This window comes from Anomaloglossus baeobatrachus, chromosome 5 (genome assembly GCF_048569485.1).
Source record: "Anomaloglossus baeobatrachus isolate aAnoBae1 chromosome 5, aAnoBae1.hap1, whole genome shotgun sequence".
Classification (NCBI taxonomy): domain Eukaryota; kingdom Metazoa; phylum Chordata; class Amphibia; order Anura; family Aromobatidae; genus Anomaloglossus; species Anomaloglossus baeobatrachus.
Window position 1 is genome coordinate 85,052,990 of NC_134357.1, and position 24,410 is coordinate 85,077,399.

The 24,410-nt window shown below is 46.2% G+C and overlaps 1 protein-coding gene across 2 annotated transcripts in view; it reads left to right on the plus strand.

Annotated features, from left to right (window-relative positions):
• JMJD1C (jumonji domain containing 1C) overlaps positions 1 to 24,410 on the plus strand; it is a 342,620-nt gene that overhangs the window by 304,217 nt on the left and 13,993 nt on the right. For both annotated transcript variants that reach the window (XM_075348655.1, XM_075348656.1), the window contains 8 exons: positions 10,809 to 10,898; positions 11,198 to 11,325; positions 15,635 to 15,848; positions 16,076 to 16,281; positions 18,169 to 18,447; positions 21,279 to 21,447; positions 21,560 to 21,650; positions 23,005 to 23,135. In XM_075348655.1, coding sequence (XP_075204770.1) covers positions 10,809 to 10,898; positions 11,198 to 11,325; positions 15,635 to 15,848; positions 16,076 to 16,281; positions 18,169 to 18,447; positions 21,279 to 21,447; positions 21,560 to 21,650; positions 23,005 to 23,135 — 1,308 coding nt within the window. The remainder of the gene's footprint in view (positions 1 to 10,808; positions 10,899 to 11,197; positions 11,326 to 15,634; positions 15,849 to 16,075; positions 16,282 to 18,168; positions 18,448 to 21,278; positions 21,448 to 21,559; positions 21,651 to 23,004; positions 23,136 to 24,410) is intronic.

Genomic DNA, 24,410 nt, shown 5'->3' on the forward strand with positions numbered 1-24,410 from the left:
CCCTTTCTGCTCAATGATGTTTTATCACATCATTGAATTCGTTTGCGTATATGGCGTGGAGCTGATCCCACTTCACACTGTGTAAGTGAGAACACATTTCCCTGCCTGTTTTATCACAGGAGGAAGTATTTCTGCCATGTTTCCAGATCTCTGCACTCCTAAATGAGAGTTCTGGGGAAGGGAGCATTGAGCTTCTATGTCACAGACTTGATTTATGATGAGCTCTGAGGGTAAAAGACCTGTCAGAAATGCTCACTCCTGTGATAATACAGGCAGGGAAGTGTTCTCTTTCAGAAGAAGCAGTAATCCTCTGCTGTCTTCTGTATAACCTTGATATTTCCTTCCCTGGCCAAGAGTTGTTGCTCTTGCTGACCATGATCTGGAGTAGCTCTGTATGGGTGGGACATGGCAAATAAGACCGTACATAGAAGGCAAATTTAATTAAAATGTACTCCATGGGACAACCCCTTTTAAGGGGTCAAAGTTATCTGATTCCGTGCTGGGACTCAGACCATTGAGACCCCACCAGTCACACGAATCAGAATAGAGCAGAGGCTGAACATGCACAACACCATTCATTTTATGAGTTTACTGCAAGGGTAGGAACTATCATCACAAAAATTAACTATTGTTTGAATTTTCTTTTGAAATTTTATTTTAACTTCACAATTTCACAGAGACAATAAAATAAGCACAATTTTCAGTAAGAACCATATATTTTTGGCCAAAGTCCATTTTTAGATTTATACTTTTTGTCCTTTTTAAGGAGGAGTTTTCAGCAGCCCCTCATCACCAGAGGCAGGATTGCTATGACAGTTATCGCCTCTATACACAGCTAACACAGGGTCCACCAATCACAATAGGCAATGTTACCGCTGACCCTGCTCCCACTCTCTTCACAATGACATTTCCATTAGTTGCTTTGATACAAAAGATGGATGAAAATGGCAAGAGTACTATTTTTTTATTTTTAAAGGCAACTTGATAGCAGATATATATTGCTCGATCCACAAGCAGCATGATTCGGACATCAGGCTGTATGATTTTAGCAATGTGTAGGCTATGGGTTGAACCATGAAACTGATTCTAAAATTTATAGATAGAGAGAGAGAAAGAGATAGATATATATAGATAGAGATATATATATATATATATATATATATATATATATATATATATATATATATATATATATATATATATATATATAATATCTCTATCACTACAATATAAAACATTTTTTTTCCTTATTGGGGGACACCGGACCATGGTCCAGTTTTTATTTTTTTTTTTTTTTTTTTTGCTGTCCCCCCCCCCCCAATGAAGGCTCAGAGAATAATATTTTACAGTGAGTACACAAAAATCTTCCTTTTCCAGAACTAACTTTAATTTTTCCTCCTTGGTAGTGACTGCTATTGTAGCTCACTCCATTCATGTGGATGACAGCCATAGTCTCTGTTCAAGTGTGTAAACATTAAGACCCTTTATCCTTTATCTACCTCTTTTAAAATGTTTGATAATTCCGGATGTTGAATTCCTCTTTTATGCATTTACAGGCTCTATAAATACACTGTCATTAGCGCCTCTGCCCACATGCACAACCTCCAGCGCCTCAATAGTGACCTGCTGTCCTCGTGTCATTACTGTAGAGTGAATAAATATGATTGGATACGTAGATCAGACATTTTTATTAATAAATCATTCAGATTTTTTAGAGGGTCGGGGGGTTTTAATCAAATTAAAACATAAATCCATACTATGGTAAATAGAATTGATCAAATCCCTGTAAATTTAATGACCTACGAATTCTGTCAGAAAGACGGTAAAAATGGGTAAAGAGTTTCCCCTGCTCCGAGCAGCGGTGTAAATTACCTGTCAGAATGCTATGATTTAGTGAAGACATCACAGGACAGGGTGTATCGCTGTAAATAACTTTTGTAAGGATGTTCATTGATCCAAGGGCGCAGTGTCCACAGAGGCGGCTTATGATGTTGGCAAATGCCAAGATTGATCTAAAAATTCTTAATATTCAAGGGAACAAGTCTCCTTATGGGTAAGGCCAAATGGAGTTGACGTGGTGTGGTTGCAAACCAGCAATTATTTTTCGCAGGTTTTTGTTAGCCTGTTAAACAATTTATTAATTTGACAGAAAAAAGATCTTTCACCCACAAAATCGAGGTTGTTTAAAAAGTAAAATAAAGCAGATTACAGCTGTAGTTTGTGGCTGCGACTCGATTGCTACAGTTGGCCTTACCGTAAGATTATCCATAGAGGACCAAATGTCCTAATAATGCTTGCTTAATAATGCATTCCATGCAATAAAGCACATTGAGAAAAAAAAAAAATCCCGCAGCAAAACATGCAGCTGTCAAATTCCGTATAGTGCGCACAGCATTTTTTTTTTTGCCATAGGTTTTGCTGGTGAATCACTGCAGAGATGTTATGAACATAACATGCAGCGAAACATGCAGCAAGACCGCAGGAAATCTGCGGGAAAAACCGGTAAGTGCGCACAGGGCCTAATACTGTGACTGTCCTTCTTTTGTTCCTATAGCAACCACGCACAGCTCTTATTAATAACCAGTAGTTCCAAGCTCCATTCACTTTAAAGTAGGCAGGTTTTTTGGAGAGTAACTGTAAAGCGCGGGGTTACATTTTCCGGTCAAAACATAGTCTACGACGTTCCCTGGGTCACATGAGGCGTCTGTGCAAAATTTCGTGATTGTAAATGCGACGGTGCGGATTCCTTTACACATAAATACACTCAGCTTTTTATATTAGATTTTCAGCTAATTATAAATAAATGTGTACTACTTAAGTCCCCCTCTGACTGCTCTAGTGGTATCATGTTAACATGATGCAGCTGTGACCTCAGTGGTTTTGACTTGTCATGTCATAAATAGAGACTGGTAAAACAAGACCTGTGGAGGACCAGGGATACTTTGCAAGGGGCTGTTAAAGGGAACCTGTCACCAGAAATTTTGCACTAAACCTAAAAGATTCCCCTTCTGCAGCTCCTGGGCTGCATTCTAGCAAGGTTCCTGTTGTTATTGTGCCCCCTTTTAGACCAAAATAAATACTTCATAAAGTGGTGCCTTTTCCTATGAAAATCTTGTTAATTGTACATGGGGGCGGGCCAGTGCGCCCGAGGTCTCACGCATGCGCCGTGCCACTCCAGCGGGACTGTGCACTGTGCATAGTGTGACCGCTGGTGACGTGTTGCGCAGGCGTGAGATTATGGGCGGCGCTGTGATTTTCATCAGCAAGTACCCGCTCATAATCTCGTGCCCGCGCTTTCCCCTCTGCCTCCACCGTTCTGCGCAAGCACTTGGCAGATGACCCCACGTCACCTCTTTCCCATCTTGGTGGATGCAGAGGGGGAAAGTGCGGGCACGAGATTATGGGTGGGAACTTGCTGATGAAAATCACAGCGCCGCCCATAATCTCACGCCTGCGTAACACGTCACCAGCGGTCACACTGTGCAGTCCCGCTAGAGTGGCACGGTGCATGCGCGAGACCTCGGGCGCACTGGGCGGCGTCCTGAAATATGAAATTGAGCGATGGGGGACGGCGTAAAGCAGCAGGATGCAGAATAACGGACACTAGATAGCCCGCCCCCGTGTACGATTAACAAGATTTGCATACAAAAAGGTACCACTTTTATAAAGTCTTTATTTTGGTCTAAAAGGGGGCACAATAACAACAGGAACCTTTCCAGTATGCAGCCCAGGAGCTGCAGAAGGGGAATCTTTTAGGTTTAGTGCAAAATTTCTGCTGACAGGTTCCCTTGAAGATATGAGTATTACTATTTTATTAATACATTGTCAGCTAATTGAACATTTCATGGATCTGGAAAACCGCTTTGAGAATTGCTGGGATGATTGTGCACTGGGTGTGGAAATGTGGTTTACATTAGTCGAAAGCTTTTCTTTTTCTAGCTCAATTTAAATAATGAAAATGAACCTCTGGTTGATTACTATATGGAGCACAAACCCTTTTAATACTCAGACCAGGCAGTGATTTATTCTCGCCTTCTGTCTCCAGTGTTGCACACAGGGCAGAAATTGTTAGGCTTTGTTAACATTGACTTTTTTTTTTTTTTTGCAGGACTTTTTTTTTTTTTTTTTTTTGGAGGGGGTGGGGGGGAAGGGGGGAGCAGAAACTTGAAAAAAAAACAAAAAAAAACGGAGTTCAAAGGCCATGAGATTTAATTGGAGAATGTCTGCTTTCACCACTCATGGCATAAAAATCCCAAGGCATCTGCATGTTACTTTATAGGGAGAAAATATCTGCAATAAAACATGCATATTAGTATGAAAAAAAAATGTGATTCTGTTCTGATTTCTTGAAATACATGTATACTGTATTTTAAAGCAGTTATCATGAAATTGACTATTCAAACCGAGCACAGGCACCCGGTGCCCCCTTGGCATGCGGAGCAGTTCAGTGTGCCTTCCCTTGTACATGTTTTCCAGCCATCTCTGTCCTCTTCTTCTTTAACTGATAGTTCTGACTTTACTGCAAAGAGGAGGTAGGAAAAATAAGATTAATGGAAATACAAGTAGATGGGAAGGTGCACTGAGCTGATCGGATATGTTAGGGGTCTGCCTTCCTCTGGATTACTACATGTTAGGTCATGGGTTGAAATTGATGACTACCTTCAACCTTAAACACTATGAAGGGTGCACCGATCATTTGTGCTTTCTTCGAACAGTCATTTCTTTGTCGCTCCATTGGGAGACCGACAATTGGGTGTATAGCTTCTGCCTCCGGAGGCCACACAAAGTATTACACTTTAAAAAGTGTAACCCCTCCCCTCTGCCTATACACCCTCCCGTGCATCACGGGCTCCTCAGTTTTATGCTTTGTGTAGAAGGAGGCACACATCCACTCATCTTCTCATTTTAGTTATATCGGTTGGAAGAAAAGTGGGCCCATACGGGGCCCCCGGCATATTCCCTTCTCACCCCACTATGTCGGCGGTGCTGTTAAGGTTGAGGTACCCATTGCGGGTACAAAGGCAGGAGCCTCATGCCGTCTCCTTCACCATCCCTTAGCGGCTCTGGGAGAAGTGGGATCCTGAGCGGTCATCCAGTCACTGGGACCGTGCTCCCTCCGCAGCCCCTGGGGGAATCTGTCGGACAGGAGCTGGTTAATCCTCAGGGACCGGGCCCTGCATCACTAAGGTACTCTGTACCCCCATGGGGGATGTGCATGGAGCACCTTCATCCCGGACGCTGCAGCAGCTGCTTATTTGGGTCGGCCGGCGGACTTCCGCGCCGACCGCGCCTGTTTTGTCGGCCGCGGTATTAAATTTAGTCCCCGGCTTCAATTGCGGCCTAGTAGCAAAACTCCCGCCCCCGGACCTGTCTTTCAGGGATAAGGGCGGGACTGCCGACCTGACGTCGGCTGTGAGGGCCAGGGCATCATGTATGTTCCTCCCCCCCTCAATGATCACTGTGGGGACTCCAGATTCCCGCACTTTTCTAACGCCGCCCACGGCTCCACTCCTCCCCTGAGAGCTCCGGCAGCCATTTCTTTGGCATTCTGCCTGTGGAAGATTTCCTGGAAAGAGCTCTGCAACGCTGGGAGACCTAGGCAGGGAATCTGGAGGACACACACTCCGCTTTTTAGCGGTTGGTAAGCCACACCGGTCACCCGGTGCTGGTCCCCTTAGGGTGCCTGAATAGATACTATATATATTTATATATTTCTGTTCGGTCGGGCTGTATACCCTTCCCATATACCCTCAGTGATCACTCTCCTGGGAGACAACAGCATGTCGTCCACAAGGAGCAAGGGTGCCAAGACACAGGGTTATTTTGCGACCTGTACCTCTTGTGCGGCTAAGTTACCTGCGGGTTCCACCTACCCTCACTGTGAGCAATGCTCAACCCCTGTTTTGCTCCCACAACCGGAGCCTCGGACACTAGTGAGCCCCTCGGCTCAGGTAGAATCCGTTGCTCCCCCTGTCCAGGCGGCAGGGACGGAGTTTGCAGTTTTTGCTGAAAAACTCTGAGTCACTCTCACAATCCATGGCTCAGTCTATGGACAAATGGTCTGCCAAGCTGCTTGAAGCTTTGCAGTCCAGACCGGTCCCTACGCAGGCCCCGGGCCCTGTTGGACCTTCAACCCCAGGCCCCTCTCTGCCCGCGCCGCAGCACGTTACCAGGGGGGGCCCTAGGTCTCACGTGGAGGACTCCGGCCTGGACCACAGTCCCAGACCGGCTAAGAGGGCACGCTGGGAATCTTCCCCGACTTCTTCACGCTGCTCGGGTTCCCTGCGTGAGGACTCTCTGGAGGATGAGGCGGACGTCGCAGCTCAGGGCTCTGACACTGACGTTGCCCTCAATCTTGATACACCTGAAGGGGACGACATAGTAAATGATCTTATCTCGTCCATCAACCAGGTGTTAGATATCTCTCCCCCGCCGCCACCTGTAGAGGAGTCGACTTCTCAGCAGGAGAAACACCAGTTTCAGTTCCCTAAACGTACACGGAGTGCGTTTTTCGATCACTCTAACTTCAGAGATGCTGTCCAGAAGCCCAGAGCGGTTCCGGACAAGCGCTTTACTAAGCGCCTTACTGACACACGTTACCCCTTCCCTTCTGACGTTGTTAAGGGTTGGGCTCAATGTCCCAAGGTGGATCCCCCAGTCTCTAGATTGGCGGCTAGATCGGTAGTATCGGTTGCAGATGGATCATCGCTAAAGGATGCCACTGACAGGCAGATAGAGCTCCTGATGAAATCCATCTATGAAGCCACGGGAGCGTCTTTTGCCCCGGCCTTTGCAGCCGTGTGGGCACTACAAGCTATCTCAGCTTGTCTGGCTGAGATTAATGCGGTTACACGTAATTCTGCTCCGCAGGTTACGTCTTTGACTTCCCAGGCGTCAGTTTTTTCTTCCTACGCCATGAACGCAGTTTTAGACTCTGCTAGCCGTACAGCGGTGGCATCTGCTAACTCTGTGGCAGTCCGCAGGGCCATGTGGCTGCGTGAATGGAAGGCAGATTCGGCTTCCAAGAGGTTCTTAACCGGTTTGCCGTTTGCTGGCGACCGATTGTTTGGCGAACGATTGGATGAGATTATTAAGGAATCTAAGGGAAAGGACTCCTCCTTACCCCAGTCCAAACCAAAGAGACCTCAGCAACGACAGATACAATCGAGGTTTCGGTCCTTTCGTCCCTCCGCCTAGCCCCAATCCTCTTCGTCCAGCAGGCCGGAGAAAGGCCAGAGGAACTCCTATGCGTGGCGGGCTAAGTCACGCCCCCAAAGGGCCGCAGGAAGCAAGGCTTCCAAGGCGGCCTCCTCATGACTCTGCATCCCCGAACCGCATCCTCGGTCGGTGGCAGGCTCTCCCGCTTTTGCGACGCCTGGTGGCCACATGTTCAAGACCGATGGGTGAGAGACATTCTGTCTCACGGTTACAGGATAGAGTTCAGCTCTCGTCCTCCGACTCATTTCTTCAGAACATCTCCGCCCCCCGAGCGAGCCGATGCACTTTTTCAGGCAGTGAACGCTCTGAAAACGGAAGGAGTTGTGATCCCTGTTCCCCTCCAGGAACATGGTCGCGGCTTTTACTCCAACTTGTTTGTGGTGCCAAAGAAGGACGGCTCGTTCCGTCCCGTTCTGGACCTCAAACTACTCAAGACATGTGAGCACCAGACGGTTTCGGATGGAATCTCTCCGCTCTGTTATCGCTTCAATGTCACAAGGAGACTTCCTAGCATCGATCGACATCAAGGATGCTTATCTCCATGTGCCGATTGCACCCGAACATCAACGCTTTTTGCGCTTCGCCATCGGGGACGAACACCTTCAGTTCGTGGCATTGCCTTTCGGCCTGGCGACGGCCCCACGGGTGTTCACCAAGGTCATGGCATCTGTTGTGGCGGTCCTACACTCTCAGGGACACTCGGTGATTCCCTACTTAGACAATCTTCTGGTCAGGGCACCCTCTCAGTCGGCGTGTCAGAACAGCCTTTCCGTCGCTCTAGCGACTCTCCAGCAGTTCGGATGGATCATCAACTTTCCAAAATCCAAGTTGACACCGACCCAATCACTGACGTACCTTGGGATGGAGTTTCATACTCAGTCAGCAGTAGTCATGCTACCGCTGGACAAACAGCTTTCTCTGCAGGCAGGGGTGCAATCTCTTCTTCGGGGTCAGTCACACCCTTTGAGGCGCCTCATGCACTTTCTGGGGAAGATGGTGGCAGCGATGGAGGCAGTGCCCTTCGCGCAATTCCATCTGCGGCCACTCCAGTGGGACATTCTCCGAAAATGGGACAGGAGGTCGACTTCACTCGACAGGAACGTCTCTTTCCCTTGCAACCAAGACGTCACTTCAGTGGTGGCTCCTTCCCAACTCTCTGTCGCAGGGGAAATCCTTCCTACCCCCCACCTGGGCTGTGGTCACGACGGACGCGAGCCTGTCAGGGTGGGGGGGCGGTTTTTCTCCACCACAGGGCTCAGGGAACCTGGACTCCGATAGTCATCCCTTCAGATCAATATTCTGGAGATAAGGGCAGTGTATCTAGCCCTATTGGCCTTTCATCGGTGGCTGGAGGGCAGGCAGATCCGAATCCAGTCGGACAACGCCACGGCCGTCGCTTACATCAACCACCAAGGCGGCACTCGCAGTCGTCAAGCCTTCCAGGAAGTCCGACGAATTCTGCAGTGGGTGGAAGCCACAGCTTCCACCATCTCCGCAGTCCACATCCCGGGCGTAGAATACTGGGAAGCAGATTTTCTCAGCCGACAGGGCATGGACGCGGGGGAATGGTCTCTTCACCCAGACGTGTTTCGAGAGATCTGTCGCCGCTGGGGAACGCCGGACGTCTATCTCATGGCGTCACGGCACAACAACAAAGTCCCGGCATTCATGGCCCGGTCTCAAGATCACAGAGCTCTGGCGGCGGACGCATTAGTTCAGGATTGGTCGCAGTTTCGACTTCCCTATCTGTTTCCTCCTCTGGCGATGCTCCCCAGAGTGCTGCGCAAAATCAGGTCCGACTGTCGTCGCGCCATTCTCGTCGCTCCAGATTGGCCGAGGCGGTCGTGGTACCCAGATCTGTGGCATCTCGCGGTGGGTCAACCGTGGGCGCTCCCAGACCGCCCAGACTTGCTGTCTCAAGGGCCGTTTTTCCATCTGAATTCTGCGGCCCTCAAGCTGACTGTGTGGCCATTGAGTCCTGGCTCCTAGCGTCCTCAGGGTTATCTCAAGATGTCATTGCCACTATGAGACAGGCCAGGAAGCCAACGTCCGCCAAGATCTATCACAGGTCTTGGAGGATCTTCTTATCCTGGTGCTCTGGCAAAGGTCTTACTCCCTGGCCCTTTGCCTTACCCACTTTTCTTTCATTCCTTCAATCAGGAATGGACAAGGGTTTGTCTCTCGGCTCCCTCAAGGGACAAGTATCGGCGCTTTTCGTATTTTTTCAAAAGCGTCTAGCCAGGCTTCCGCAGGTCCGAACGTTCCTGCAGGGAGTTTGCCACATAATCCCACCTTACAAGCGTCCGCTGGAACCCTGGGACCTCAGCAGGGTGCTAACGGCTCTTCAGAAACCACCTTTCGAGCCGCTGCGGGAGGTCTCTTTATCAAGTCTTTCGCAGAAGGTGGCATTTCTAGTGGCAGTTACATCGCTCCGTAGAGTGTCGTAGCTGGCAGCGCTGTCATGCATGGCCCCCTTCCTGGTTTTTCACCAGGATAAGGTGGTTCTACGTCCGGTCCCGGAGTTTCTCCCTAAGGTGGTATCCCCTTTTCATCTCAATCAGGATATCTCCTTACCTTCATTTTGCCCTCATCCAGTTCACCAATGTGAAAAGGATTTGCACTCGTTAGATCTGGTGAGAGCACTCCGGCTCTACGTGTCTCGCACGGCGCCCCTGCGCCTTTCAGATGCGCTCTTTGTCCTTGTCGCTGGCCAGCGTAAGGGTTCGCAGGCTTCCAAGTCAACCTTGGCTCGATGGATCAAGGAACCGATTCTTGAATCCTACCGTTCTTCTGGGCTTCCACTTCCTTCAGGGTTGAAAGCCCATTCTACCAGAGCCGTGGGCGCGTCCTGGGCATTGCGGCACCGGGCTACGGCTCAGCAGGTGTGTCAGGCAGCTACCTGGTCTAGTCTGCACACTTTCACGAAACACTATCAGGTGCATACCTATGCTTCGGCAGACGCCAGTCTAGGTAGGCGAGTCCTTCAGGCGGCGGTTGCCCACCTGTAAGAGGGGGTCGTTTTTCGGCTCTTTTTATGAGGTATTCTTTACCCACCCAGGGACTGCTTTTGGACGTCCCAATTGTCTGGGTCTCCCAATGGAGCGACAAAGAAGGGAATTTTGTTTACTTACCGTAAATTCCTTTTCTTCTAGCTCCTATTGGGAGACCCAGCACCCACCCCTGTTCCCTTCGGGCTGTTGTTCTTTTGTGTACACATGTTGTTCATGTTGAATTGTTCTTTTGGTTCATGGTTTTCAGTTCTCCGAACATCCTTCGGATTGAATTTACCCTAGACCAATTTATAAGTTTCCTCCTTCCTGCTTTTGCACCAAAACTGAGGAGCCCGTGATCCATGGGAGGGTGTATAGGCAGAGGGGAGGGGTTACACTTTTTAAAGTGTAATACTTTGTGTGGCCTCCGGAGGCAGAAGCTATACACCCAATTGTCTGGGTCTCCCAATAGGAGCTAGAAGAAAAGGAATTTACGGTAAGTAAACAAAATTCCCTTCTTTGTGATGATAGATTCTGATTTAATTGAGTATTTTTTTTATATTTTTTTATAGAGACTTACAATATCTTGTGTCTTTTCAGATAAAGAATTGTACACCTGGTTGAAATGTGTAAAAGGACAGCCGCATGATTACAAGCACCTAATGCCTACACAGATTATCCCCAGTTCAGGTAAGTGGCTCTCCCCACAATCCCAATATTTGGTAACCTATTACTTGGTGTGTAACTCCTAATATTAATGATATAGTGACATGATTGGAAACCTGGTTCACACTTTTGTGATCAGAGTAAAAGACTGACTGCAGGCCTCCTGATACAAAGGTATCAGGTATATATAGATTTGAGAGGCTGAGTTTTGTGCATTGTGGTCCGTATTGGGGCCATAAGACACGAAAATGTGAAACTGGCCTTATATATTTATCATTTTGAAATAATCAGGTTTTATGTATTTATTTATTTTGTTGCTTCAGTTCTGACAGATCTCCTCGAGGCAATGCACATCCTTCGAGACAAATTTGGGATTAAATCACACTGTCAGTGCACTGGTAAACATGGCTCCCAAAACGCCAAGTTCCCAGCGATGAACGGAGTGTCACAGGTGAGGCCACATCCTTCAAAGTAAACACCAGCTCATGGCTCCGGAGCTTTGTGATCACAGTGCTAATGAATTGGCACAAGTCTAATGTTCATCTGTGCTCATCCCCGGCCAGATATCTACTCCATATCCTCTGCAGTGTAGCACTCACCTCCCATCTATGCTTTCGTGACATTGTCATTGGTGAAAACTTTCATAATTGATTCCTAACTATAAGGCTACTTTCACAATTGCGTTCAGCGCAGTCCGTAACTATGGAGAATAGCGCAGTCCGTTAACGCACTGCGCTATTCTCCATAGACTTGTATGGACGACGCACTGTAACGCAAGTGTCTGCGTTGCATCTGCTGGACGACGCAGCGTCGTTATTTTGACACGTCTGGCGGAATGAACGCTGCATGTAGCATTTTTTTTTTTTTTCGGTCGTTAAAATAGCACATCTTGACGGATTCCGTTAAATCCGCCAAGGTGTCTAATGATTGTCTATGGCGGCGGATTCCGCCGCAATGCGCTAAGCGGTGGAATCCGCTGACAGTTTCCGTCACATTCTACTGAGCATGCTCAGCATGTCCAGCAGAACGATCTAAATACAGTGGTACCTTGCTTAACGAGAACAATCCGTTCTGGGATTGTGCTTGTTAAACAAGGTACTCGTTCAGCAAAGCAAGATTTCCCATAGGAAATCATTGCAGTGCTGACGATCTGTTCCACAATGGGTTAAATGTCCCATCCTGGTCCCCTAACACATGTACAAACACACACAAACTCACACAAACACACATGCACGCATGCACACGCACATATTATATACTGACCTTACCTTCCGCTCCATCGCCGGTCTCCTGGGACTTGCTGCTCACCAGTACGGGGCCGGGCCGTGTATCGCGTTTCCATAACTACAAGGCAGGATCTTCCCTGCCAGAGTGCTGACGTCAAGGCAGAGCTGCTTGCCTCTGATTGGCCAGCGCTCTGCCACTCAGCAGAGGTGACAGGAAGTTCCTCCCTCGTCGCTATGGAGACAGAATCACAGCGTGGAACGGAGCGGTGCGGCGCACTACAGCACCCAGGAAGCCGGCGATGAAACGTAAGGTACACTGTTATATGCTCACCTTACTTTCCGTTCCATCGCCGGCCTCCTGGGTCTTGTAGTTCGCCGCGAGGACGTCGCGATGTACCCGGGAACTACAAGATCCATGAGACCGGCGGTGGAACGGAAGGCAAGGTGAGCATTATACTGTATGTGCGTGCATGCGTGTGTGTTTGTGCGTACATGTGTGTGCTTGTGTGGACTGCATGTGCGGGTCAGAGCACGGTGCATGGATGAAACCGGAAGTGTGTGGGGTGAGAATTTCGCTCGTACAGCAAAGCTTTCTCGTAAAGCGGGTTACAAATTTACAGAAAGCTTTGCTTGTATAGCGAAATTCTCGTTATGTGGGTTACTCGTTAGGCGAGGTACCACTGTAGTTTAAAATCACTCCTGGTCTCTCTCCCCCCCACCCCTCATACTCACCGATCACGGGCGCGACACTGCACGGCTGTCACAAAGCTCCGGCGGCTTTTCCCCTTTTGAAAATGCTGGCCGCTCATTAATCCATCTCGTATTCACTATTTTCCCTGCCCACCGGTGCCCATGATTGGTTGCAGTCAGACCCACCCCCACGCTGAGTGACGGCTGTCTCACTGGAACCAATCACAGCCACCGGTGGGCGGGTCTATATCGTGCAGTAAAAAAAAAATAATTATTAAAAAAAAAAAAGACGTGCGGTCCCCCCAATTTGCATACCAGCCAGGGTAAAGCCACACGTCTGAAGGCTGGTATTGTCAGGATGGGGAGCCCCACGTTATGGGGAGCCCCCCAGCCTTACAATATCAGCCAGCAGCCGTCTGGAATTGCCGCATCCATTAGATGCGACAGTCCCGGGTCTCTACCCGGCTCATCCCGAATTGCCCTGGTGCGGTGGCAATCGGGGTAATAAGGAGTTAAATGGCAGCTTATAGCTGCCAGTAAGTCCTAGGTTAATCATGGCAGGTGTCTTCCCGAGATACCTTCCATGATAAACGTGTAAGTAAAAGTAAACAAACACCCGAAAAAAATTTTTTATTTAAAATAAAAGACAAAAAGACTCCCTCTTTCCCCACTTTATTAATCCCCTAATACCCCTCCAGGTCCGGTGTAATCCACACGAGGTCCCGCGACGCTTTCAGCTCTGCTACATGAAGCTGACAGGAGCCGCCGTAGAACATGACCGCTCTCTTATCAGCTCCACGCAGCAACTGAAGTGAGCCGCGTGATCAGCTGTGCCCTCATTCATGTGACCCGCGGACACAGCTTTCGGGTGGAGGACTTCAGCTGTGGCCGCGGATCACCTAAGTGACTGCACAGCTGATCGCGCGGCTCACTGCAGTCACTCAGGAGATTTGCGGTCACCTCTCTCTCCTCCCGACCGCAAATCTCCTTTCCCGGCAAAACATTTAAAAAAGTTTGGCTTTTTTTTTTTTTTTTTTAAGGAATCCGTTACCTTTATTAGCACACTATTTGCAACGCATCCGTCACATGTGTCACACAACGCACTGTGATGGATGCCTTACAACGCGAGTGTGAAACTAGCCTTATTCAGTTGATATTTTCAGCTTTTTCAATGTCAAATCAAAGCTCAGTATAGTTATGTATGTTCTGACAGGTAAACGGTAGACTTTACAGTCAGACTCAATTAGTGATAAAGAACCCCCTACTGACTCCGACTGGGTGTGGATCAAGGAAATTTGGTACAGAAAATCAAACTTGTACGGTCTGCTGGAATTCCAATTCCTGTCAAAATACCACAGACTTTTCCGTGCAGGCTGAAATAATAGGAAACAGATTCAGACTGTAGATTGTTCAGGCAAAAATAATCCTCCTCTGGCCAAGCCATTCTTGATGAAAACTTAATTTTAGTATTTCTTGTATAATTTAATTTTTCTTTCTGTAATCTGAAATGTTATGTCCATCCGACCTCTATCAGTAATTGTAAGTGCATTTATATCTGCCAACCGTGGACTTCAACACTAGAATGAATGAGCCAATCACCCAATGTACGAGCATCTACAGCCTTTTGCCACAGCTTACTGAATGGTTGTATTCTCTCTCATACATACCGTATGTACTAAAGTATAAGCCAAGTTTTTCAGCTTATTTTTTATGTATACTCGAGTGAGGTTCCCACAAAAAAATTATTCTTACTTGTCCTCCATTCCTGCTTTTGTCCTCCTTACCTGTTTCTTGTGGATCGCAGGCACATAGTCCCCTTATGTGATCGCGCACGGTGCCACCGCTGCAGTCATCGCTTTACTGCATTTGAAGGCCGCAAACCATTCAACTGCAGTAAAGCGAAGATGGGAGATGGCAGCACCATGCACCGGATGATATAATCGAGGAGCAGGTAAGAGGACACTGCAGGAATGAAGGACAGGTGAGAATCATTTTTTCTGTGTGTGAACAATAGCATAACTGGGCAAGAAGGGGATTGGAATGAGGACATTACTAAACGATGAGCACATTACTACAGGGCACAAGGATGGGGCACATTACTACAAGATGGTGCACCAGGATGGGCACATTACTACAAGGGGACCAGGATGGGGCACATTACTACAGTATGGGGCACATTACTACAGTATGGGGCACCAGGATGGGCACATTACTACAAGGGGACCAGGATGGGGCACATTACTACAGTATGGGGCACATTACTACAGTATGGGGCACCAGGATGGGCACATTACTACAAGGGGACCAGGATGGGGCACATTACTACAGGATGGGGCACATTACTACAGGATGGGGCACAAGGATGGGCACATTACTACAAGAGGGGGGACAAGGATGAGACACCTTAAATTTTATTGCTATCTATTTTTATTTTTGAAATTTACCAGTAGCTGCTGCATTTCCCACCATAGGCTTATACTCGAGTCTTTCTTGAGAACATGGTGACCTATATGGTTACTAGTGACTTTGCACTGACAAGCAGATCTATCACATTCATCTAAACAAGTAAACTCTGCTTTTTGGACACAATCCTGTATATGATGATCTGTACTGGAACTTGATGACAGATTGTAGGGACATGCCGTTAACGTGGTCAGTGGAGGTCCTCGCCTATCACAATGAGGCGGTTGCTGTAGTATCTGACACATTGTGGCCCCCTCTGTTTTCCCAGAAGTGCAGGGTTGGAAGTTTTTTGGTTTTTTTTTGCTTCTTGAGAACTTCCAGAACCAGTGGGTGGTAAATGTGAGGTTGTTTTGTCACTAATAATTTTATTTCGTATTTTAGGTGTTGCAAAACGTCCTCAATCACAGTAACAAGATATCTCTGAGCTTGCCTGAGTCACAGCAGCCCAGCCCTTCTCAAAAGCCCGAAACAAACGGTAATGCAAGTCCAGGAAGCGACACAAGCACAGACAGCAAACTGGCATCGCCAGAATCCCACTCCTCACTGCACTGGCTGGCAGATCTGGCTGAACAAAAGGCAAGAGAAGAAAAGAAAGGTGAGGTTCACTATACCGGGAATAATTCACACATTAGTATGGGTAACTTCTTTCCAGATGCTTTGGAATAAATGAGTGTCTTAGCAGTACCTTGGCGTGGGTGGATAAGCTTTATCGCACCATATTTGTTTTGCGAGAAACTCTCTACTTCTACCTTTTGTAGATTATATGCCAGGCTAAACTTGGACATTCACTTTTATTTTTCTGTTGCACTTTTTGAATTGCAGAGAATAAAGAGGTCCCGGTGACGAAACATATCAAAGAAGAACAGGATAATGAAACTGTAAACTCCAAATCCTCCTCGCCTACATCCCAAAATAGTGAGCCAGGCTCCACCCTGCGCGACCTGCTTACCACAACTGCCGGCAAACTGCGCCTGGGATCCACGGACGCCGGCATTGCCTTTGCACCCGTTTACTCAGTCGGAAATCCAGTGAGTGTCGACGGCATTGAGCTACAGTACAGATCTGTGTGACCGATACTGTGCGCTCTTGTATTCCAGGCACATCCGTGTTGAAACTATTTTGAATTGCAGAAATCATGGGTAGGAAAAATCTGCTGAGAGGAGAAAGTCATTTTCTTGGCAAGAACTCTCTGCAGACTTGTTACTTGCCAAAGACAACCGAGAACTTGGAAGTAAACTGCAAACAAAGTTGTCTTTGAATGGGAAATGTGATGCAGTATTTAACATTTAATTGGCGTAGACAAGTTAAATCAAGTCTGAAACTAGTACAGGGAGCAAGAAAACATTCCCAGGCGATGGTGAGCCAAGCTGTGTATGCACAGGACACTGATGTATGAACGCACATGTGCTGGTTAGAAACACTGTACTTGTATGTTCTGAGCTAAGCTTATATTCTCCACTTGATCGTCTTCGTATAATATTCTTGTCCTTTTGCAATTCATCTGTGGATCAGGATTACAATGGCTGCTTGCTAGGATGGGCTCACATGCAACAGGGTTTTAACTAGTGTTGAGCGAGTAGTAAACTATTTGTACTCCCTATGCTGTTAACGAGTACTGTCCGCTACTCGCATATTCGTTCCGAGTAGCGGGCGCAATGTAAGTCAATGGGAAATACTCGCTAAGTAGCTAGTAACTCAAAAGCTGTACTTTTTGTGAGTAGCGAATAGTACGGCTTTCGGGTTACTCGCTACTTAGCTTATTTTAACAGAAATTTCAACAAATGGAAATTTTTTCCACATGTGGATGAATTGGTGCAGGTAATTCTGACAAGCACGGCTCCTGATTAAAGGGAACCTGTCAGGTGCAATATGCACCCAGAACCACTTGCAGTTCTTAGTGCATATTGCTAATCCCTGCCTAACCGTCCCTGTATCTAGTAGCATAGATAAAGAGATCTTTTTAGAAAAAGTATTTCTAAATATCCTTTTATGATATGCTAATGAGCGCAGGGACTAGTCACAAGGGCGTTATATTCCACGACTAGTCCGCCCTGTTAGCATGTCCACAGGGGTGTGCTAACATGTTGTTCAATGACAATTGCCCAACGTAATTGGCGCCAACACGTGTATAGCTGTGTCCGTTGTCACCGCTTCTCAGACATCGGGTTAGGCTCAATGCGCATGATCAGAAGTCACCGCACTACACCTCTATGCAGCTGGGAAGTGTACACCTGGCTTCATAGTGCACATGACCGGAAGTGGTGGGACTTCTGATCATGTGCTTTGAGCCTAAACCTGGTGCCTGAGAGGCGGTGACAGCAGACACATGTACTCGCGTCAATGCCAATGATGCTGGGCAATGGGCATTGAATAGCATGACATGCTAAGAGGGTGGACTAGTTGGGGGGGATATAATGCCCTTGTGACTAGTTCCAGCGCTCATTACCATATCATATAGGATCTTTAAAAATATTTTTTTTCTGGAGATCTCTTTATCTATGCTACTGTATACAGGGACAGTTAGGCAGGGATTAGCAATCTGCACCCAGAACTGCTCGTGGGTATGGGTCCATATTGCACCTGACAGGTACCCGTTAATCCTTCAAACCAGCTGGTACGGTTGTGGCGAGCTATACCTTCAATGATGTGGTATTGGCAGCCCTATAATAATATCCTGTACACACATGGGGGTGCTTTACTTATGATATTCCTGGGTATGCAGTGCATGCATTCTAGTGACCATTTCTTCAGGTCTTTGTGCTGACTCGGTTGTTGTTTCTGCTTCAATTTTCTGGTGAGAGAAAATCCACAAAATGTAACTCTGTGAAAAAAGACCATCCGTAAGCCTTCAGAAATCTGCAAACTATTAAAGATATTTGCAAGGTTGAAATATTTTGTCTTCTTTGTAACACCAGAGCGGTAAAGGCGGCCGGTCCATGCCAAACATCTTGGATGACATCATCGCATCAGTGGTTGAAAACAAGATTCCTGCCACAAAGCCGCCTAAACCCAGCATAAAATCTGAGCCAAAGGAGGAAATTTCTGAAAGCCGCAAGCCACCTCTGAACGAGAGCACGAGAACATACAATGATATTCCACATACTTGGATCTGTGATCGTCACATTCTATGGTTACGAGATCACAGGCACAACAGCAACTGGAAGCTCTTCAGAGAGTGCTGGAAGCAGGGGAAGGTGAGCGATTCACATCGGGCCACTCGTGGCCGATAACCAGCCTTCCCAGTTTTATTTGTTTAAATCTTAATCTTCATATAATGAAACATTCTGCAGTTTACTAATTCGCTCATTTTATTCAGTTTTCAAGATCTCTGCTTTCTGTTCTGATCATGAACATTGGAGACAGATTGAAAACTGCACACTGCCATGTCCACAGGAAGCAGAGGTGTGAAAAATGGGAATTTAAGCACAATATTAGATTTGCATATTTTTTGTCATACCCTCTTAACACCGCACCCCATTTGTCTTCCTTTATGAAAAGATAGTGAAATGTACCTAACAGATTATGGGACTGCCATTTTTAAACGTCTGTGTGCCCCCATAAATCAGTCTGTGTAGTGCCTCATAATTTGCATGATTTTTTTTTTTTTTAAGGGGAGCATTGTTCAAGGGATAAAAAGCATTATTCACAATGCAGTTATTTTAACCAGGGCTGCAATATATTTGGGTAGGCATTGTAGAAGACTTTGGATTATGCCAGGCTTACAACCTCTGGCATTTGTTTAGTAGATATGTGCTGTGTGCAGCGGACAGGTTCTAAATGGAAAGCTGGAACTTGTTCATTAAAACGTTTGTACCAATAATTGTGTCCTTGTACTGCAGGGGGGAATTTACTTTATTTAGCCTCATGAGACCATGACTGGTGTGGATGGCCGCACCAATGGGCTTAAATTCTGCTCAATATTGTTAATTTATTAATTAAATTCATTTATATTAATATTATCACTTAATATTGAGCAGAATTGAGTATGCTTACATCCCCCTGTATACAGTATGAGACCACACAGCTTCCATATATACAGCATGATCCCTGACATAGCTCCCTATATACAATGAGACACACATAGCCTCCTGTATTCAGTCTGAGCCCTCACATAGCCTCCTGTATACAATGAGCCCCCTGTATACAATGAGCCCCCAAATAGCCTCCTAAGATACAATGAGCCCTCACATAGCCTTTTATATAAAGTATGAGCCCCTATATAGCCTTTTATATCCAATGAGCCACACATAACCCCCTATACATAGCATGAGCCCTCACATAGGCTCCTAAGTACTACATGAGTTCTCGCATAGCAATATACAGTATAGGGCCTTCACATAGCTATATACGTACAGTAGGAGCCTCCTCATAGCTTCTTATACATGGCCTCGTATATACTCTGAGCCCCTCATAGCCCTGTATTTACAGCATGAGCCTCCTATATACATTTCGTATCCCCACACAACTTGCTATATACATGCAGCCATCCCATACATCTGAAAACAAAAAATAAAATAAAATAATACTCCATACACTCGCCTCAATTCCGTTCCCCCGGTGCTCTGCTCTCCGGTGCACTGACTCTCCTCACAGTACACGTGATGATGTGATGTCACGCCGTCTTCTATGCCTCATGCTGATTGGTGGAAGGCTGAGCCAGCGGCTCTCCCACCACTATTCACTGCTGGCTTCATTCTATGGATGCTGATAGCGGTGACCTCAGAAGGCTATGGAGGAGGGCAGGGTGTGGCCCACCGGTTTCAGCCCTACCATCACAGCTGATGCGGCCCGCACTCTGCCCAGCCCTGCTATAGTGTTCTTATAATTGGAGATACACTTTAAAACATTATTTTCAGATATAAAAGAGCATGGAGAACTTTGCAGATCTTTTGTTTTCTCTGCCTGTACTCCACCGCAGCAGAATGTGATCACTTTAATCTTGATGATATTTATACGTCAACATATAATCATTTTTGGAAGGAGAGAAGAGCGCAATGTTTTCAGCCATCTGGTTACATCCGTGCTCCTCAGTAGTTGCCAAGTGATGACACCGATGAGTTTCAGTAAATCGTAGTACGAAAAACTGCAGAAGTGATTTACGGAGGCTGCGTACTAACCTATGATCTTATGTAGTGTGGCAATTTGTTGTAGAAATTTCATCAGTTTGTTCCATTCATCTTATTGGAGTGATTTGTGCTAGCCCCATTTGTGTGCTCTGACACATGAACACTTTGTATTGTGATGAGTTGTAATTCTTAATGTAGGAAAGTAACTTACATTTGATGTTTGTTACCCTGTTTTTGTGATTACATTGGCCATGTCGTATATCACGCAGCCAAATATTGTGACCTGCTGCTTCCACATCACAGTATAATGTAAGAGAATGTGATTTACTGCGGCACACAAGCAGCAAATAGTCAAAAATCCGATGATTCATTGTACAAAGTGGATATTAATTTACATTATGAAGTATTATAGCGGTTTAGCCCCAGCATAAACAACTTGGGTCTCTACTTTACTACTACAGTTTGGCACTGCACTGGCCTCTGGTTTTGGGTGAGACCGGCTGCCCCTTTCTTGACGTCACTCAGCTCTGCTTTCCCCGTGACATTTGCACATTATACATCACAGGCACATTTTGATGTTTTTTTGGGCCTCTTTTGGTGAATAATACTCACGCAGGACTATTGGATAGCGTATACCTACACAGACCAACGTCTGACGCTACAGTCTCTAAATCTGGCTACGTGGCGACATTGTCAATGATACAGGTCACACCCGGCTGGGGATCATTGTATGACGATGCTACATTGCAACAAGTGAATGGCATCTCTTTCCCACCCTCACGATAATGGACAAGGCGGTCACAAAAAGTTAAAACCACTTGGTTTCCTGTGTTATGCTTAGCAGCGATCTCTGGCCGTGCGACGTGTAAGCCAGGAGGATCTAGAAGTGCGCTCAATCCACATGATTTAGGCTTTATTATTAGTTGAAGTTCTTAATCTCTGTAATATTTTTCTCATAGACTGTTGTGGTTTCTGGAAATCATAAGAAAATGAACCCAAATCTGTGGAAGTCTGAAGCAATTGAGAATGACTTTGGGGAAAATCAAGGGGATCTTCTGAACTGCAAGGAAGGAGTGGTGTCAAGCGGCAACGTGATGGAGTTCTGGGATGGATTTGAGGATGTCTCCAGTAAGTTCCTCACGTTGTCCTAAATAACAATACACCGAGGAGCACTTATTTTCTAAGTGTTGTAAATGTGGCTCCTCTGATTGCCCCTTCTTTTTTTCTTCTGCACTAACAGAACGGCAGAAACTTAAGAACGGCGAGACTATCCTTCTAAAACTGAAAGATCAGCCTTCTGGAGAAGACTTCCGAAACATGATGCCTGCCAGGTAATATCCTGCTGGACACACGATGGAGAGCGCATTACCTCACCCCACTGATAATAAAATACCCTCATTGTGGCAGATGCATCTGATGTATGCTCTACACAATGGCCGTCTTGTATTCTAATAAATCAGTTTCATCTGCATTCAGGAGGAGATCAGAATCGTGACTCTTAACCCCTTCAGATCTGGGCTAATCTCAAATTGTCCTTGCCTCCCTCCTTTGCTCTCATGGGCTTGCAACGATGAGAGGTCTGCAATGGGCCCCCTGATTCCATGGCAAGCCAGTGGCAGCCAATGATTGCATTCCTAGGGAAGGGGCGATCAGTGTTGGAACATACATAAATGATATAATTTAAATGCTGCTCTTGCTGCTTTAACCATTGAGATGCCACTGTCAAACTGCAGTGATCATTTTGCCTCTGTTTTTTAAATAAAAGTGCATTCCAGAGTTCTGGAAGGGGTTAATCTGAGTGACCTATGCACACATTGACAGTGCATTGTGTTTGGCTGCGTTCACATGCAGCGGTCACACAATATATAGCTGAAAACCACAGCAGTCCTGTAGTTTTTCCACTGTGCTCCTGTGCCTTTAATCTTGCATGGAAATGGCTGTTTTACTTGCAAAATCTTGGGGCCATTATGATCAGCAGAGAGGTCTTGCAGGTAAAAAGCGGTTTCCATGCAAGATTGTGATGGGCCAAGGTACAGAGCTGCTGTGGTTTACAGGGTGGATGAAGGCTTTGAAAGTATATGTACCTTACAGCATTAGGGTATGTGCTCATACTGAGTATCCAGAAATTTCTGCACCAAATCTGCATCTCTTTGCAGAAAAAAACACACATTTTTGATGCATGTTTTCCATGCATTCTGGAAGGAAAATACACTGAAAGAATTAACATGCTGCAGATTTATACCTGCACCAAATCTGCAAGAGAAAAATAAAGCGGCATGTGCACAAAATGTCCGGATTCTCTCATAGGCTTTGCTGACATAAGGATTTCCATGCAGTTTTGTGACACAACTGCACTAATAATGCATTAACCAAAAAGCAACAAAAACGCACAGTGTGCACAGGGCTTTAGAAGGACATGTAAGGGCACAAACACATCAGTGGTATTCTGCCGCACTGCTGGATCCGGCATAAGGGCAGTATAGTACAATACAGTTCACACAGTGCGGCAAGCCCCAGTCACATACTATCACATGCTCCGGTCACATGACCGCATGTGCCCGGAGCTTGCAAGTGAACTTTATTGTACTGTACTGTCCTTGTGTTGGAACTGCGAGTGTGGCAGGAAACCGCTGATGTGACACCAGCGTTACTGATTCCTGACACCTGTGTTTTCCCTTCCCCTAGACATGAAGATTTCTTTAGGATGCTCCCAGTGCCAGAATACTGCAATCCAGATGGGAAATTTAACCTTGCTTCCCACATGCCATCATTCTTTGTACGTCCAGACCTGGGCCCGAGGTTGTGCAGTGCGTATGGTGAGTTTTAATTAAAAATCTGCCAATGTCTTGAACTACCATACCTTTCAGACTGTAAGATGCATCTTGCCTTAAGACACACCCCAGGATAGACCGCAGAAAATGGGAAAAACCGTTTTTCCTATTAATGAAAGCTTCCCTTGTGGTGTAAAGTGCAGAGGTCATTATTGGGAGGTAATCTATTGTTAGTGTCTCTCTCACTGCTCTGCTACATGCTCATATATACATACACATAAGCATATAAGAGACACATAGCTCTTCTACATATTTATTAATTTTATTCACTTATATAGAGCCATTAATTCCATAGTGCTTTACAGACGTTCTCTTACATAGATGCATACAGTTCTGCTACATATGCATATATAGACACACAGCTCTGCTATATATTTTTATGGACACACAACGCTCTGGTACACGAACACACGCACACACACCACTGCTTGTAGTCCCTGATAGGGACCTGAATTGAGGCTTCATAAGCTGAGCAGCTGAAGGACCTTCCACCTGATTAACTCAAAGACCTTGCCAAATCAGGCAACCTAAAAGGTCTTTGAGTTAATTGGGTGGAAGGTCCTTCAGCTGCACAGCTCATGAAGCCTCCGTACAGGTCCCGGTAAGTTTCCTGCTCTGCACCCGTAAATCAGGAGGAGAGCGAATTGTGTGATCGGGAAGGATGCAGTGTCAGTGTTCTTCTCCATCACAGGAAGCTGCCTCTTGCTAAAAAGTGTGGGCGTCTTATAGTCCAGAGTTTTTCTTGTTTAAAACTGTGTCTTGTAGTCTAAAAAATATATGGTAATTCATATTTGGATGCTTCTATTGAAATATAGTAGGATAAGGAAGTGGGATTTTTACGATGAGACCTGCACTGCTTTGGGTACTGCGGTAAAGGGCCTTAGCTTGGGCCATCAGTATTAGATTGGGGCATCAGTGTTAGATTGACAATATGAAAAACTTTCAGCTCACCCATTCCATGTGCCCACTTGACAAAGGCTACACTCCAGTAGCAGAAACGTGTCGCTGTTGTGTCAATATCCACGGAGGTCTATGTCTTAACTGTTCATATGTTTATATGATCGTTTTATTGGAAACCAAGTAAAATAAAGCACCTGGAAATTTACTGACGTATCTCTCCTCCTTGCGCTGGGCAGAACTCTTTCCTCTTAATCAGTGTTAGAATTGGGCACATGTTTGAGTAGTACGAAGCTGTAACACCTGGCACATCTGATACTCAAATATTTGCAGGGTACATGTTGCTCTGTGAAGCTCTCGGAC